This window comes from Athene noctua, chromosome 1 (assembly GCF_965140245.1).
Source record: "Athene noctua chromosome 1, bAthNoc1.hap1.1, whole genome shotgun sequence".
NCBI lineage: Eukaryota > Metazoa > Chordata > Aves > Strigiformes > Strigidae > Athene > Athene noctua.
This window is the reverse complement of record NC_134037.1, coordinates 116,212,336-116,229,590: the sequence shown is the minus strand read 5'-3', so window position 1 is coordinate 116,229,590 and position 17,255 is coordinate 116,212,336. Positions and strand designations below refer to the sequence as shown.

At 47.7% G+C, this 17,255-nt stretch overlaps 2 protein-coding genes across 6 annotated transcripts in view; one reads left to right on the top strand and one right to left on the bottom strand.

The window, feature by feature from the left end:
- CFAP61 (cilia and flagella associated protein 61) overlaps window positions 1-2,680 on the top strand; it is a 118,803-nt gene extending 116,123 nt beyond the window's left edge. The window contains exon 27 of the mRNA XM_074896560.1: window positions 2,453-2,680. Within this exon, the coding sequence (XP_074752661.1) occupies window positions 2,453-2,586 (134 nt within the window). The 3' untranslated portion in view covers window positions 2,587-2,680. The remainder of the gene's footprint in view (window positions 1-2,452) is intronic.
- A 3,548-nt stretch (window positions 2,681-6,228) lies between these two features.
- The window catches only part of RALGAPA2 (Ral GTPase activating protein catalytic subunit alpha 2), a 135,187-nt gene continuing 124,160 nt past the window's right edge, over window positions 6,229-17,255 (bottom strand). For 3 of the 5 annotated variants that reach the window (XM_074895917.1, XM_074896008.1, XM_074896420.1), the window contains one exon: window positions 6,229-8,896. In XM_074895917.1, coding sequence (XP_074752018.1) covers window positions 8,745-8,896 — 152 coding nt within the window. In that variant the 3' untranslated portion in view covers window positions 6,229-8,744. Of the gene's footprint in view, window positions 8,897-12,125; window positions 12,166-17,255 lie in introns of all 5 variants that reach the window. The other 2 variants (XM_074896102.1, XM_074896184.1) reach the window with 2 other exon arrangements.

The following is a 17,255-nucleotide window of genomic DNA, read 5'->3' as shown; positions in this document are numbered from 1 at the left end:
CTTTTGCTCACTGGAAGAGGTTTCCAACATGGTTTTTTGCTGTGTTCACCAACCTAAAGGCCCTTTGAGACACGGCTGCTTTGCTGTGGGAAAGGCAGGTGATCTTCTGGAGCTTCACACAGGGAAGCTTCCCAGGAAATACCTGAATCCTCTTTTGATATAGAAAAGCTGCTAGAAAAATAAAATCATTCTAGAGACAGATTTTTTTTGCTTCTTGTTCAGTCAGGCTAAAAGGCACCAGAGCCAGTATGCTCCTGCTGCCTCGATTCATAGGAAACCCACTTGGATTTACCAGGACTGATTTCGGGTCTAGGCAAAGCTGTGATTTTAGCTGTAAATTGATACACTGAGCAAGAGAACATGGCCTGAGAGATACCGGCAGCAAAACATGCTTGGTGAGAAGTGTGGTTTTGCTTTTCCTGGTTTCCCTGACCTCGGAAAGCCCCAACTCCCGGGCTGTCACAAGCCAGTGTGTCGCAGCTGTCTGTGGGCCTGGCAAGCCAGTCTCCGCACTCGCACAAAGCAGGAGCTCCTGGAGGGGAGTTTGCCAATGCATGTGGTGGTCCTTGGGCCACTGGACACCGTTCCCAGATCAATGCCCAGTGCATCCTTTGATGAGGCCTATCCACACCCTCATAGCAGTGCCCTGGCTGAAATCTTTGCTCTCAGCCTGTGGCACCAACCGGCCATGAAACAACTGCTTCATGTCGGTATCGATTTCCCAGTAGTCAAGTAAATTCATGCCTGTCGCGGTAGGAGTCAGATAACATCTGTTGGGGTCAGGAGAATTTCCCAGGTTTGTAGGGAACTGTCAGGGTAGTCATCATCACCCACACTTTTGCATCTTGTGCTGTCAGGAACACACATTGCAGTGGAAAATGAGATTAGCAGACGCTTGTATTTTGGGGAGGTGAATCTGGAGTACTTTGGAAACTGGGCTCTGTTCGCAAACACCCTGTGAAACAGGGGGATCGCTTTTGGCATCGCTGGGCTGCGGCAGCCTTGGCAGAGCGAGCTGCTGGGACGCTCGGCCGGCATCCCTCCTCTCCTTGGCCCCGGGAATGCAGGTGTTGCCATTTCAGTACCATGCTCTTGCCATCCGGCAGCTCAGGCCGGCCAGCGCTGTGCAAACAAAGCCTCCTGCTGTCAGCTAACAAATCAATTTGCTGATGACTCTCAGTGCATCCAGCAGGAACAGGTTTGGGCACCACAACTGGCGTGCAGGTACAGAGGCCGCTAGCTCTCTGTGCACATGGCCCGAGATGTTTGCCCGGTTTGCAAACCTCTGGAGCCTTTCTCCTCTCTGAGCACACAAAGAGCTGAGCACATGGTCTGAAACGGGTTGTTTGCAAACTGAAAGGAATCAGGGAGATTAATGACAGGAACCTTCAGGGTCCTGAAAAATGCAGCTCGCACACCATCACCGAACCGCGGGTGCAGAGCTTAGTGAGAAGCTGGGAAGAGCTTTCCCGGTTGGCTCTGTCACCGCCAGCGCTGCTGCTAGCAGAGGAATGGTCTCAGCGAGGTCTCAGTGATGCTGCTTCTCGAGTGTCATTTTTTAGCAATTTTTTGATATCAGCAACATGGTTACTAGGTGCATCCATTGGCCGTCTCACTTGGAGGACTCCCGGAGAGATGCCCCTGGGCACAGCCGGAGTTTCTGGGGACTGGCTCTGTGTGCGGCCGTGCAGCAGCCTGACCTCGCCAAACCTCTTCTGGTCTGACTCCTGGGAGATGTCCCAGGAGCCGGGGCAATCACAGAAGTGGGCTGGGGATGGGGCTTTGCTTGGGATTTCAGACCTTTTCCGTACACCGACCTGTTTAAAAACCTGTGTTGCTTTTTAATGAGCTGGCAGGTGGGAAAACAACCCAAAGCGTTTCTGCCCATCCACCCCAGCGGGGTGATGTGGGGTGCTGCAGGGTGAAGTGGGGTGCTGAGGGGTGCCGTGAAGTGCTTGTGGGATGCTGTGGGGTGCCGGTGCCGACACACCTCCTGTCCCATTGCCTGCCTGCGAGGGTGCTGGGTGCTGGCAGGGCTGCTGCAGCTGCATGGTAGAGCAAGTTCCTTGGGGGCACCCAGTCGCCTCCCCTTGGTGAAGGCCCAGGGTGCCTGGGCTGCCTGCATTTTGCATGTGGTGTTCGAACATCTCAAATCCTGCCATGCAAATAAAAAGCCTCATTACGGCTTTAAATAGTTTTAATTAAATTTCATTTACAATATGCATAACAAAGGTCTGCCTCATGGAAACATTGGATATGTTAATCAGCGAGATGGACATGCCAAGCGTGGCCTTCCATTTCACAGGGCTGTCCTACAGATAAAAAGGGCGAAAAAAAGTCATCTTTAATCTCAGTGCATGGCTGAAAACATATGTAGTGTTTAAGCAAAGGCACAAACATCCCGGTAATATTCTGACCCCAGGTTCTGATTTTGCCATTGTCATCAGTACAGGCAGAGAGAGACTGAAAAGGGGCAGAGACGGGCGCTGCGGCCGCGGTGGGGTGGTGGCACTGCTGCGGAGAGGTGGCCCTGCACCAGCAGAGGGAAGCCGGCACTCTTCAGAATACGTCCTCCTGTTACGGTAACCCGGACATTATTTTTAACAGTTCTCTGCCAGCTGCAGTTAAATCACCTGTTACTTTTGGAAAAGAATCTCTATTTTAAACTGATAATAAAGCCCTCTTGCAGCTTTGAAGGGGAGGAATCATAAAGCTCAGCTGGTTCCCTTCCTTGGCTCCTGTGCTCCACGTGCCTGAGGACTGCGGTCGTTTTAGACAAACTTAATTTTTTAAACCTTATCTCATGTGATGGGGAAGTTGATTTATAGAAGGTATTTTAAAGCAGAGCAAAGGCTCTGCCTGAGCTGCTCTGTGCTCTGGAGAGGGCTCAGCCCAGGCTCCTGACGGGGCTTGGGCACCTGTTCCGGCTGTGGCAGCAGCTGGGGGGAGAAGAGATGCTGGTCAGCTTCGGCTCAGAGAGGGGGCTGTTACTTCTCAGAATAAGGAACCAGGTTATCATTTTATTTGCTAATTTTACAGTTTTTCATATGTAAATCACATGTACTGCAATAACAGTTCAAAGATAAAAACAGTGGAGAACACTATACAGCTGCATGGGATGCTGACCCAGGACGTTTGGTTTTAGTTACCTCTGCGCACACACTTGCACACGACATCTAGAATTTTATTATGCATAATAGATTATAATTCTACATAAACTAAATATAAAAATTATATTCCTTTTACATCGGTGTATTTTATATAGATTATCTAGATAAGTGTACTTTATAATATGTAGTACAGTGTAATATTTTACACATATATCAATGTAATAGCATTATATACATATTATTACACAAGATATATAATATAGAACATATATATACTGTGATATTACAGTAGAAATTATGACATAATGTGTATATTAGAAATTCCATACTGTGTACAATATGTAATGCATATTGTAATACATTATATATAGTACATAATACATAGGCATTATGTATCATCATCGATACATTATCCATATTCATGTACTGAAATAATATTGTCTTAGGTAATTTTTTTATTAGCTTTGCAGCCATAATTTGTATATTACAGAGTCTGCATTATATAAGGCACTGTTGTGTATGTACATGTATACATACCTGTACAGGTATATGCACAGGTCCACATATGTATGCATACATAACATATATATATTTTATATGCATGTTATGCATAATCTCTAATCTACACTGTTATATACTGTATTGAACACAGTGCATTGAATAGGATGTATATATATATGCATTATGCAATATATAGTATGTCTTGTAGATTCATTATATAATCTATTATATAGTATTCATACATTGCTGAGATTATTTGTATAATTTTCTTATATAAATTTTAAAATAAAATATACTACATATACATTATACATACTATATTATAGTTTATATAGTAATGTGCACATGTATCTGGTTATATTATAATATATAGTTATAATGACTATATATTATAATATAATAATATTATATATTATTATAGTATATATATAATATATACTATATATGTGTATATATACACATATGATGTATATATGTAACCTACAATCCATATTTTGATAAAAAATAATATATAATGAATATTAATATTATTGGCAAATATTAATGTATTGATAATATACAATATATAGTGCGTCTATAGTATCATATACTGTATATTATATAATGTATATCACTTGATATACATTATATAATAATAGATTATAGATCATAGATTATGTATATCATGCTTATTATAATATACTAAATACAGATTATATCCGTGTATATTTAATACCTATACTATATCTAATATATATGTATAGATATACATAAAATATTATATATATAATTAGATACACTACAGCATATAATAAATATAACATGATATACATAATATATAATGATTGTATAATTATATAATCTAGAACATACTAATAGATATAGCAATAAGATAATACATATAAAAACGTTAAACATTCTTATGTATAAATTTATTTTAGTTTTTAATGTGGGCCTGTCTGTGGCCATTTTCTGCTCAGTGCCGGTGGCTGGTGGGGCTGATGGTGCTGGGGGTGACTCTCCCCCACGCCGTGCCTGGCTGCAAGGGGTCCGCACTCCCCATGTCCTACCTGCGCCCACCCACGCCCGCTCAGCGACAAGGGAGGCTCCGTGTGCCCCTCTGGTTTGGGGTGCGGGAGCTGGGGGGGGACTGGGCACAAAAAACCTGGTTTGGGGAGCGGCCTGTGGAGGGGTTGGGGCCGGGCTGGGGGCCCTGGGGGTCGGTCACCCCGGCACCTATCTGCTGGCGGGGGGCGTGTGGGGTACACACGTTTGCATGAACACTCGTCCCCTGGATGCACACCTCAAATGATGATGCAAATTAAATTGGACGGTACAATTAATGCCCAGGAAATTATCTGGCTTTCTGCAGTGCGATGCAGCCGCTGCAGGCCAGTGCCGGGCACTCCCCGGCCATGGAGCCATCAGCCAGGGCTGCAGGGTGGGGAACGGGGAGGGGAAGGTGCAGCCACCCCACCTCTCACGATTCCTGAACCCTGGTCCGGGGAAACAGCTGGTTCCTGGCAGCTCATGAAGCACCACACAAGGGGCCGGTGCTGAGCCTGGGACAGGGCTCTTAGGAAAGCTGGGCAGGAGCTGGGTTCCCAATGCCTGGTGAGTGTGTAAAGTCAGATTCAGGGCTTTAGCTGGAGCCTTCTCAATTAATTCTCCCTTTCTGACTAAAGCACCTGAAAGCAAATTAAGAGCGAACTTTGTTGGCTCTTTTCAGTGAAGGAACAGACATTTCCAAGCATCTTTTCCCTCTGGCGAATAATCCCCTTGCAGTCCCACTGACATTAACGTTTAAGCACCCCTGACATAATTACGACCAAGAGCACAGAGCCCTTTTCATCTTCTTAAGTAATGTCTCCACAGAGTAGAAAAAAATCACCATTAGAAACAGCCTGGTTGTAATGCTCACACAAGTGGCTCAGCACTACAGCGTTATGTGCGGCTTAGGAAGGGAAGCCCCAGCCTCCTGCATTTCTTGCAGTGTACATAAATAACATTTTCTGGGGTTTTATAATGGTCTGTAATTATTATTAGCAAACTGCTGCAAGTCCCTTCAGCGGTGGCCGCAGCAAATGCCGGTGTTGTGTGGGCTCTGGGGCTCCCACTCAGGAGCGCTGGACCAGGAGCAGCTTGGCAGAATTCAGCTCAACAAACCCATTGAGGCTTTCCCGTCTAACCCGCAGCCGGTGGCAGCGTGTCCTGGTGAGGCTGTCCCAGGGAGGTACCACCCCACCCCCGGGGGTGGCTGGGAGCTGGGGGGGTGCAAACAGCATTGCTGAGGTTCTGGGCCCCCCCCCAAATGAAGAATAAGGAAAACGTGAAGTGTGAATTTGTAGGGTACCCTTGTTTCCATCATGGTGTGGCATTAAGGCCAGGCGGAAGGCGAGCCTGGGGCCGGCCTTGCTGGTTACGCACGCGGGTGCCATCCTGGGCGTGCTGCGGGGAGGCGAACCCTGCGCTGGTGGCACTGTGTGACCGCTTCACTGACGCCCACTTTAACAGACCCGTCCCCCCCTGCACCCGAGCCGGGCCCACGCCATGTGTAACAGCCTGACCCTCGCCCTGGGGTACCACGGACGCAGTGCCCACCCCGCAGGTAGGCACTTTCTTACTAGTCTTCCAAGAATTTTGTTGTGAGCTAAGGTTTATTAGGTTTGTAAGGGGTAACAGAACAGCTTTGTTATCCAGTTCATAGTACAAAACCACAGCTGAATTTTTACAAATTAATATTTTTAGCTTTTTGACATCAGTAAAATACTATTTTCATCGGTGTTTTAATTCTTCCCTGAATTAGAGATGCATATTGCTCTAACGAGAAAAGTCTTCTCTTATTTCAGAAGAACGCCTTTGAAATTATTTCAGACCATTTACTGGCTAAGAACAAGACAGCTTCACCTATCAAGTCCTGAAAATAAAATAAATTAAAACACACATTTTATTTTCTAATTTCCTTTTACCAACAATCAGTAGAAAGCAAAACCAAGACGTGAGGCAGAAAATCAAAACGGCAGTCAAACCCCCTCACACCCGAGGCTCCTTCCTGGCAGGAGGGCTGGTGACCCACATCCTGGCATGCTGGCCAGGCTCCTGCTTGGTGCCACCAGCTCCAGCATCTGCCCTGGGCAGCCAGGGCGCCTGACAGCACCCTCGGGGCGAAGAACCCGCGACACAGAGCCCACAGTAAAGTGTGGAGCTACCTCAGTGTTACTGGCAATATTTATAAAATACTGTCGCGTATTTAGAGGGAGGCCACAGGGCTGGACGCCGACATGCAGACAGACGTTCACGTTAACACCTAAGGAGAAGTGCAAAAAAAAAATAGTGGCTCAGTGGTGCATTTTGCTTCACCGGAACCCAAATTCCCTTCACTTAAACCACATCACATTAAGTTCAGCGGGGTGCATTTGAATGCCAAGTAGCAAAACAAACAAATCCAGAACAAAAAACCAACAATGTGCCCAGACCTGGTGAGGGTTAGGAGGGCTGGAGGGGGCTGACACAACACTTGCAGACACCGATGTTCAAAACATCAAAAAAAGAAAGCTAACACAGTATTATTCACTTTACAGTCATCTCCTCAGGCTGGCGCGCAGGAGAGCTGGGGCGGCTGAGGCCAAGCGGGGTGCCCAGCCCTGGCCCCAGCCGCTGGCAGGTCCCGCCACAGTCACCGGGCAGCAGCGCGGAGTGTGTCGCAAGTCCTGTCACGATGGTGGAGCATCGACGGATTTCTGCCTTCGGCCTGGCCTTCCTTGCTCACGCCCAGTGGTTGCAGGGTGTCTCCCACATTTCGTTTTTATAATACAGGTTTTTTTAGCTATAAAAAGTTATCATCCCTAGAAAGCTATGATACACGTAGACTGAAATACATTTCCTAACGAAAATACAAGATTTGCTTACTACAGAAAGTGCCTGGAGGACACTGCATGTCCTCAGAAGCCTTCACGTTTATTTTATTCTAACTAGAGATGCATCAGGTTGCAGAGTGTTGCCCCGATGTTGTGGCAAGGTGAGTGGTTACCTAAGAGGTGTACTGCTCGATCATTCAAACGGTGGTGAGGAGGTGCCACGGCACATGTGTAGCACTTGGCTCTTCAGAAAGGAACTTGGTTACTTTTATTTTTCTAGTGAGTAACAGACTATATGCAGCCATTATGTGCACTATTGCAAACCACACAGCAATCCCAAAGCCAAAGCCAGTGCTGAGAAAGAGGGTTTCTGTCCAAAATAAATGCAAAGACCCGAAGGTATGTGACTGAACCCAGAGGGTGCAGCATCTGCTAACCAATACCTCACGCCTGCACTGGCTGCGGCTGCCCCAGCAATTGCAGCTCTGCCATGGGCAACACTGGGTGGGCACCGAGGGGAGGCGCTGGGTCCTCTGCTCTGCTGCACCTGCATGACCCAGCGGCAGCTGGAGCAGCTTCAGCCTCGGGATTTCACGCCGTATGTAATGACATATGGCCTAGAACAAGCTACACCACAATCAGTTTTGGTCCAGGTGCTGCCACTCCATGAAACTGGCAGCACCCTCCTGAACTGCAGGTCAGTGACCTATTTGAGGATTGCTAATGCTTAGCTACATGCACAAAACTGGTGCTGGATGGCCACGGACAGCAGAAGGGGAGCAGAGGTTGACACATACTGGAAACCCACTCCATCACTGACCTGTGCTCCAGAGGAGGGGGACATTCATTATGTGGCTAGCCCTATGAAAACCTCTATTTAGACAAAATTCCCTAGTACACAATTAAGTGTTGACCAGAATGACTAAAAGCAATGCTCTAATGTTACATTAAATAACTGGTTTCAGTACTGGTTCATGTCCTCTTGCTGTGGCACCAGGTACTGGGAGAGAAGCGCATGCTGCTGTCAGCCCAGTGCCACGCCAGCAGTGAGAGGTCCCCCCGCCTTCGGCCTCTTTGCGATGAAACGACCGAGTGAAACGCATGATGATAATGCAGATGGTGTCTGATCATCGGGCACGTCTGAATACAACAGCTGAAGTTCTACTGAGCAAACCCCTTGCCCATCCCCTTCAACACGTGTTCACCCAAAACTGCAAGTTCTAGAGAGGCAGTAAATAATTTATCTATTTTAGGGTCTCTTGGGTTCCTGTGGCCAGAGTTCTGCTCCTGCAGCACCTCAGTTGGAAGACTTGCTGAGAGCGCTGGCGGAGCGGCGAAGCTTCCCCGAGACTCTGCTCTTCGAGGCACGTGGTAACGTGGGCGAGGTCTGGTCTAGCTCTATTCCTATGGCGACAGTAAGGTCAGCGCTTGCACTTGTGGTGAGGCAGCCTGGAAAACAGAACAGGCAGAGAAAAAATAACGTCAGGAAAAGAAACAGCCTGCCTGTCTTTGCATCAGAACTGCTGGGCAAAACACAGCCCCTCTCCACCTCCTCTTCCAAATTAATCTTGGGTATTGCTCAGGTGGACAGTTATAGCAGACATTTGGCCCTGGCAGGTGAGGAACCACCATACTGTGCTCTCCTGGGGAAATGAGGAACTTTCTTTGCCAACTTCCAGCAGAAGCGAGGGGTGGCCAGGCTGTGAGCGGCTGGCAGCACCCAGGTGAGAGCCCCCTGCCAGCAAGCATCCCCCCACGGGCTGGCAGCAGCCCTGCTCACTCAAAGCTCTGACAAAACCCACAGGCCGAAACTCAAAAAAATGTTTCCTTCAAGTGTGTGTTCTATAAAGTTATTCTTTGGTGTCACTAAATGGCTCTTCTGCATCTAATCTACTGCAGAGAGTTGGAAACAAGTTTCCATAAAGTGAATGCCTTCATGAAAATCTACCTGGAAGGTGTCTTAGCCTCTGTTTGAAAAAAAAAAATAAATCTTTTTTTTCTAATTAGTTCCACTACTTAAAGAAAACACTAAGATCCATCATTATTGGTGCACTCACAGCCACCACTCAAGAACTTTATCTGTGAGCTGGGGATCCTGGGTGGCTGCAGTGGTGTTTATGCTTTGTTGTTCAACAACATTGTTACACCTCAGTTACTCCCCACAGGTGATGACAGCTAGAGGCCAGGACTAAATAGGTGTCTGAAGGAGAGCAGAGGAGGATCCACCTATTAAACGAAGAAGTAACTGAATGAGCAAAGGTGCGTGTGCGAGCCCTGCCCCTCCCCTGTGTGGCTGGAACGGTGCTTGGAGGAATACAAACACATGCTGCAACCCAGCCCTTCTCTTGCTGCTGGGGTTCTGACCCCTGTGCATGTCATTTCATCAGCTCCCTCAGCGTGCAGTATTTTTAAACCATGTTAGAATTCTCCAAGTCTTAACACAAAGGTTTCGGTTAGGGGTGGGTCAGAGGCACAGCCTTGCACCAGGTGCTCGTGGGGAGGAGGGAGGAAGGCCGAGCCCATGCCGAAGGCCAGGGCCGGTCTCAGCAGCCATGTGACCACCTCTGAACTCCAAACTGATGGTTGTATTTTGCAGCACAAACCTAGTTCCGATTCAACAATAAGCTCTATTTTCAGGCTGCAACTTTATTTGCTGTTATGTGACTGATGCTTACTCCCTTCAACTTTATTAGTCCAGGTGGCCCTCAAACGTGCAGCAAATGCCCCAAAATGCGGCCGGCGCCTTGCCTGAAGCTGCTGCTGGTTGAGCTGCCCAGTGGGCCATGGTAAGCAGGGACAACGATGCTCACGACCAGGGCGCGCCTTGCCCTTGTGAAAGGTGTTGGGGAATTTTTGTGGTTCAGTATGGTGGGCAGGATGTCTGCAGGCAAGGCCTCAGGCGTGGGGCTCTGCGGGCAGTAAAGTGCCTGTGACTCGATTTACCTTCTGAGGACAAAGACCCAAGTTGACTCAACTGCACTTTCAACACGCAGCTCGAGTGATTCGGGGTATTTTAAACCTCATGCCAAACACTAAGACCTATCTCACCCCACCACTAGGAACTGCAGCAGCCCCACTCTGTGCACTTCCAACAGCCTGCAGCAATCCCGTTACTTCTCAGGAATAATGCTCGGAAACTCCACGGAGTTTGTTGGGCACAGGCAGCATCGCATTCTGTTTCCTCACTACAAGGGTTAAAACTTTGTCCTCATGCTTTGGCTAACTCTAGTTATTTTAGTGACTCAAAGCAGTGAAGGAAACAACGTCCTGCTGCAGCTAACCCGAAGTACCTCCTCTGAAATCCCTGAGAGGGTTTGCAAACCAGTGTTTGCATTTCAAAGACAACCTTTACTTACCAGATTTATCCTTCGAGACAATTGACTGAAGGGGAGATATCACATTAAAAAAAAAGGTGAAAAATGTGACTTAGCGTGTGAAGGCATTTTCTGTGAAAAATGTGGAGCTGTCAGTTTTGAATTAAAAACAAAACCTGTGGTGCTGTTTGCAGGGAGAAAAGTGTGGGGGAGGGAAGGGCTGTGAGGGAGGTGTCGTACTTTACATTCCTGCAGTTAAGCAGAATGGCAGATGGTCAAAATAATACAGTTTTCACCAAATGGTCAAGCTCAAGCAATATTCATGCAAGCGCTGAACAATGCATCGCCTGCGCATATGAAAAGCTGGGCGGCTGCAGCAGGCGGGGGTGCGGGCAAGGGACACCTCGCTCCGGGAGCACCCACAGCATCCGCTCGCCTCGGGAGCCGGCACATTCCTTCAGTCACAACTTTCTTCTGGCAAGTCCTTAGCTATGCAATCAACCTTGAAGTTCCCCCGAAACCGCCTTGATTGATAGGGAGACGGCAGCTGCAGAGTGAGCAAGTAATAACCACAAAAGATAAAGGCTTTCATACAAATATTATAATTCCACTTGCAAGCTGTCTGGCACGAACTCTAATTACTTGGCCGTCTTGCAAGGGGAGCCTGCAACTTTGCTCAGAGACAAGGCTCCGCTCGCTCGGCTGCACTAGGGAGGGAAGCCGGCCTGCGCGCGCCCGCTGGCACGTGCCTGGGAAAATCAGCATTGTCTCTGTATTGATGTTAAGATGCTTGTGAGCGGCTTAGTTTTTCAGTGATATGGAGGAGGTGTTTTTTTTCTCTCTTGCTGTGTTTGCTTCAGAGGGTGCACAGGCAACGTGAAATTTCTAAGTTGTAAAAACCAAGGGGGAGCTCCGCAATGGTGTAGTAAACAAAAGATAAAAGAAAATAAAAAATTCTGTCTCACAGGTGGACCAGCGGAGTGCTTAAAATTTACAGCTTGGCAAATGTGAAATTTTGCTGCCCTGATCCCATCCCGTGGTGTCCCGGCCACAAACACACAGGCAAACAGGCCCAACCATGCCCCAAAGGCTTCCCCCCAGCAGGTATCAGTGGTGGCCGTACCCGGCGGCAGCCCAGGGGAGCAGGAGCTGCCTGGGTGGGCACCCATGGAGCTCGGTGTGCCAGCAGCGCAGGAGATGAGGCTGTGGCGACAGGGACAGGCAGAGACAGACCCAGAGAGCCCCAGAGCCGCCGCGGCCGCGTGCTGAGCACAGGAGGAGGAGGAGGAGGAGGAGGAGGAGAGCTGTTAGTGATGGAGCACAACACCAGCAGCAGCGGGGCCTTTGGGAAGCATCGCTCTTACCTGCGGCAATTACCGTAACGAGACCATTACATATTCTAATCTAAAGGAAGAGAACACAAAATCATATAAATACAGGAACAGCACACCCGTTGCGCTCGTGTGAAGGTCAGGCCGGGGGTGTCACAGCAAAATCAGCACACGGTGGGCTCCAGTTGTAAGGGCAGGTCCCCATAGAAAGTTCACCCCAACACCCTTAGGGACCTGAAGAGAAATGGGTACCCCCAGGTTTTCCTTGTCCCTCTCAGGCTGTGGACTGAAAAAACAGGGGGAGGAAATGTTGGCAAAAATTGGAATGAATAATCATCTCCCTTCAGCTTTTGCCAAACTTGCTGATATGGTACCATAAGACTTCAGCTATGGTTCCAACACTTTCAGTGGTCATATAATTTCAAAGGGGGTAAAACTGGAGGCTTCACAGAGACCTAAACTACTATTTCACTGTAGGCAGGGTAAAACACCCAGAAAGTGAACAACATCCACATTGCTGGGACACATAAACTTCCCACGTGCACGTGCACAACCACACCCTGGGCACTCGTACGCCTGCAAGCAAATGAGACGAACGTGAATGATGGATCAGGAGCCTCCACGGTCTCTTACCGGTATGAATGCTTTATGGTGATGAAGGCTTAAGCTTTTAAAAACTTGAAATTTAAAAATTCAGTTAGTAATGCAGATAAAAATACTCTTTAAATGAATCTTTTGGAAAGCCAGGGGTAGTTTATTTTGTTTTAAATCTACGGAACAAAACAAACCTGTTTTGTCATACACCACCAGGGCATCTGCTCTAGGAAAAAAAGATCTTTTAGCAATTTCTCTTTCTCTTTTGAAGCAGATGAACATTCCTGAAAGCAAAATAACTCCCTCTCCCCACCCTTCAGCATATACACAAGCACAGAAACACTGGTACTGATAATGGTGAAACATCTTCTTGGAGTTCCTATGGAGAAAACAGGCAGGACCTCTGCCAGGACAAGAGCCACAGAGCACTGTTGTCATGCAGCTGAACTACCAGGGGGTCCCACTCCTCACCACAAAACCAGTTGAACCCTCAGGGACAACGCATGCAGAAAACTGAAAATGAAAACATCTTCTCCGTCAGCTCCCTCACAAGTGCAGTAACATTAGAGGATTCTTCCTTCCCCCCAAACCGACCACGCCTCAGAAGGCCACAGTATTTCTGTGGTTGAAAATCAGCTTTTCGAATTGACAGTATGTTCAGCAACAGCATTTAATGAGTACAGCAGGTACCTCACAGGGCTTTACAAGATACGGGATTCTTACTGATGTGCTACAAAGCTGCTGAGTTTGCTTTTAAGAACTACAACAACAAAAAGGGTGTAATTTGTGTATTACAATGCTACTGAAAATTTCATGAAGAAGACAGCGCCTCACTGCTGCGGAAATTTCCCACATAAATTATTTGATGAAGCCAGGCGGTAGGCTACTGCTATTCCTCCTGTGTCTTCCCTTCCCTCACCTCCATCCCCACGTGCAAGCAGGAACATCCTTTAAGGCTTTAACCACGCACACGTTTAGGGACTACTACAGATTCCTGAAATTAGGTTCATTTTTTTTTTACAGGATCTGTGCAGAATTATTCTGTGCTGTCTCTGAAGCCAGGCACTGCTCTAGACCCAAAAGTTTTTTTGGGGGGGGCAAGTGAAACCTAACAAACTCCTCCTTGAGTGTGGCTGCAGTCACCCACCCTCTCAGCACACAGTGGAAAAGCAGCAGCCCGCAGCATCCTGACAGCATTTTCCTTTTCCCTTACTGCTCCCGCTAACCTGGGAGAAACTGATCTGACAAGCTAAGCACAAGGCTACTGCGCTTACTTGGTAAACGTTTCTACTGTATGAGAAAAAGACAAAAAAGGTGGGTCTTAATGTATAACCCACGTACGTAAAAATGGATTACAGTATCATGTGTGATCATTAAGGATTCTGAAGCTTTATACCTGAGGAGACCCACGAAGTTTTCACACAGGCTGTGACGTATCTTCCCCCCACCCCCCCTCAATTAACCTATGAGCTACGACAGGACTGTGGAAATGTTTCACAGTAATGTGAAGGTAATAAAATTCCAGAGAGAATCATAGCAGTAAATCCATTTAGCATTTTGACATGCTTTCCACTCACAATGACAGCCTGAAAAATACCATATAAGCAGCACCCTGAGCCTACATGTTCAGAGGAGTGTATTTTGAAGAAGTCATCATTAAATAAAGCAGTGGCTGTGTTCATGCAAAAGCACACATGTTCAGTGGCCTGAAATGCAGATATAACATCCAACCGCATTAAGGATGCAGGAGATCAAGTAATCAGAACTGCATTTACACCACGTGGCCCTCTGGTGAGTTGTCATGTTTGGTATGAGCTGTTAAAATATTTCATATTTTGTTACAAGTGGCAGCTGTTTTAAAACTGCACGAGCTCCTTCATTTATCTGATGTCCTTGAGCAGAACCCCAAAGGCGATGTGGTTCGACCTCGGCAGTGACTGAGGGGATCCCCTGGAAGAGCAGCTGGGTAGCGGCACGAAACCCTTGTCAGATTTGGAGAGTCTTTCTATCAGCTGAGCTTACAGAGTCCCTTTTCCCCCCAAACCCATGGAAACGCAGAAGAAAGGAGGTTGGAGCTGACTGTGTCAAGCCAGTGCCAGCAGCAGAGCCTCAGGCCAGAGGGGGATGAAGGCCACTAGCTGGAAGGTGGGGGGGTACAGTGGAGGTCAGGCTGTGCTTGCAGGACCCCCAGAAGTCAGAGGCAGCTTTTGTACTGGCTTCCCCTGACCAGATCAGACCCTAAGCAAGGCGCTGCAACAGCCAAAACATTGGTAAATGAGAGTTTGCTCCACTGTTGTTTGGTTATGAAAAAAAAAAAAAGTAGTACCTTGGAAAGCTGTAACAGAAGCAGGAAGAATAATCTGAAACTACAGGTTAATCAAGGGCAGAAACAACCCTAAAAAAATGCACTCCCAGCTCCCAGCACAGGTGGTGAGTGCTTGACACCATCACATACCCAGCCTTGATGGTTTTAGAGATTTGGAAATAAACCCTAAACGTACACATCAAAGTTCTAATTAGTCCTGACTTGGAGCAGCCGCTAATCAGTTCTGCACTGGTCTGCCAGCCAGAGGGACCACAGCAAGTGTTAGCGGTCGCTCCTCCACTGCACACGCTGTACAACACGCAGCGCAGCCGCCAACCCCTGCCCAAAGCCCGCGGCAGCAGGACGGCACTGCACGGGCTCTCCCGCCGCCGTGGCCGCAGGGCCCACATGTGTCAGCACAGAGGAGAAATGCAAAGGGGCCACATTGCCTAGAGCCTTCTCGCGAGCCGACAGCTCGAGCAGCTGGAGCTGTCACCCGGCAGAAGAGAAAGACCCGTCAAGCTAGTATTTTTTACCATCCCAGTGCTGATTGCAAGGGAGGAAGCCCTCCCTCACCATCTCCCCTCCTGGAGATCGTAGCTCGGAGAGCTCCCTCTGAGACAACCAATTAAATGGAAAAAAGAAAGGGCCCAGGCTCAGACCCCTGATGTTGCTGTCACACCCTGTAGATCCCGAGATTAGAGCGGGGTCGAGGGAGAAGCAACCCCAGCGCCTACACAGCCTCGGGGGACAGGTCCAGGCTGTACGCCCACAGGTGGTGGGCGAAGGGAAAAACCATCCTGGCACCCAAAGCACTCTGCAACTGCTTTGACAAGGACCTGCAAAGTAAAGATGCAACCTCCTTACCATTCTGCACAGATTCATACACTTCTGAACCAGACCTGTTCAAGTCAGAGGAGCTATAAGGAGTACAGAGCTGATGCCACCTAATGATTCATGGTATTTATTATGACTTTGCCCTATTTAATAATAGACCATTTCTAACCTTTACAGGGATGCTAAGAATTTTACTAATTCAAGAAAGGATCTTTCATGAAGAAATGCAAACTATCATACTGTCAACATGCATAATCTTTGACTTTTTAAAAAGCTAAAGGGTCTGACCAAGGCACAGTCTCATGGTGTATTAGGATGCAGGAGCTTCCTTCTTATTCCTTTGGCTATAACTACCAGGAAGGCATTTAAACTCTTCAGTTTATGCTAAATGCAGGAGTAGATTAATAAACTAAGGAAGACACCACAGCCTGGAAAACATTTTCACTCACTGCCTGAGTCCAAAAGAAGAAAAAACGGTGTTTCTGGTTTCTAGTGTTAGTCTTTGTGTCTCTAACAAGTGCTCCTGGGGGAGGGAGGGATGCACTTCCACTCGGTCATTGCTTCATCGTTCAGCAAAATTATGGTTTTGTTTATAGCATCCACGTGTTGTCATAGAAATCATTGTGATTTCTCAGTTTTGCCATTAAAAGATCCATAAAGTGGATCAGAATTGCTGCGTCTTGTTACGGGAATACACTCAGGTAGGTTTCCCTAAGTGCGAAGGAAGGAAGGAAGGAGGTAATGCAAAATATGAAATGGATTTATTCTGGGCGTCTCACTGAAAAGCATCTCTGGGGAGAAAGGGTAAATTTGGGGTTTCTGCACAACATCCTCATTTTCCTCCTTCACTAAAACAGGTAACTATGCTTGATTCAGTTGAAAATTTCATTTGGCACCTTTTCACTCTCTGCCTTCAAGCAGCTACCATGGGTGAAGAGACAATTTCTCCAAGTAGAAAAGGACCATCCGCCACTAGGCTCTGCCTCTTTGCCATGCTGGGATGCAGATGGAGCCTCAGCAAGTCCTCAGGTGAACTGGCAGATCCCGTGGAAGGAACATGGGTGATGGGCGACCCCCGTATCTCTGAGCCAAGGGTTTTGAGGCTGGCAGTGATGAAGATGGTTATGAAACCGCTGTTTCTGCTGACAAGTACAAGGTAGGAGTTAGGTGTGTGTGTCAGCACGGTGCCGAAAGACACCCCAGTGCAGCGTCCAGTGGCACGTTCCTGTGGTGGTGAGGAAGCCCAGGCAGGAGGTAGCTCTGTGGCAGAGGGGCAGGAAAGCCGCACACAGATCACTGATAACCAAGACCCTAGGGATAAGGAACACCTCCCGGACCTGCCTGTGCAGCTTCAGGATCCCTCTGAAGGCAGCCTGAGCAGCCGGCTGGGATGGGCTGCTAACCCAGCAGTGAAAGATGCTCAGTTT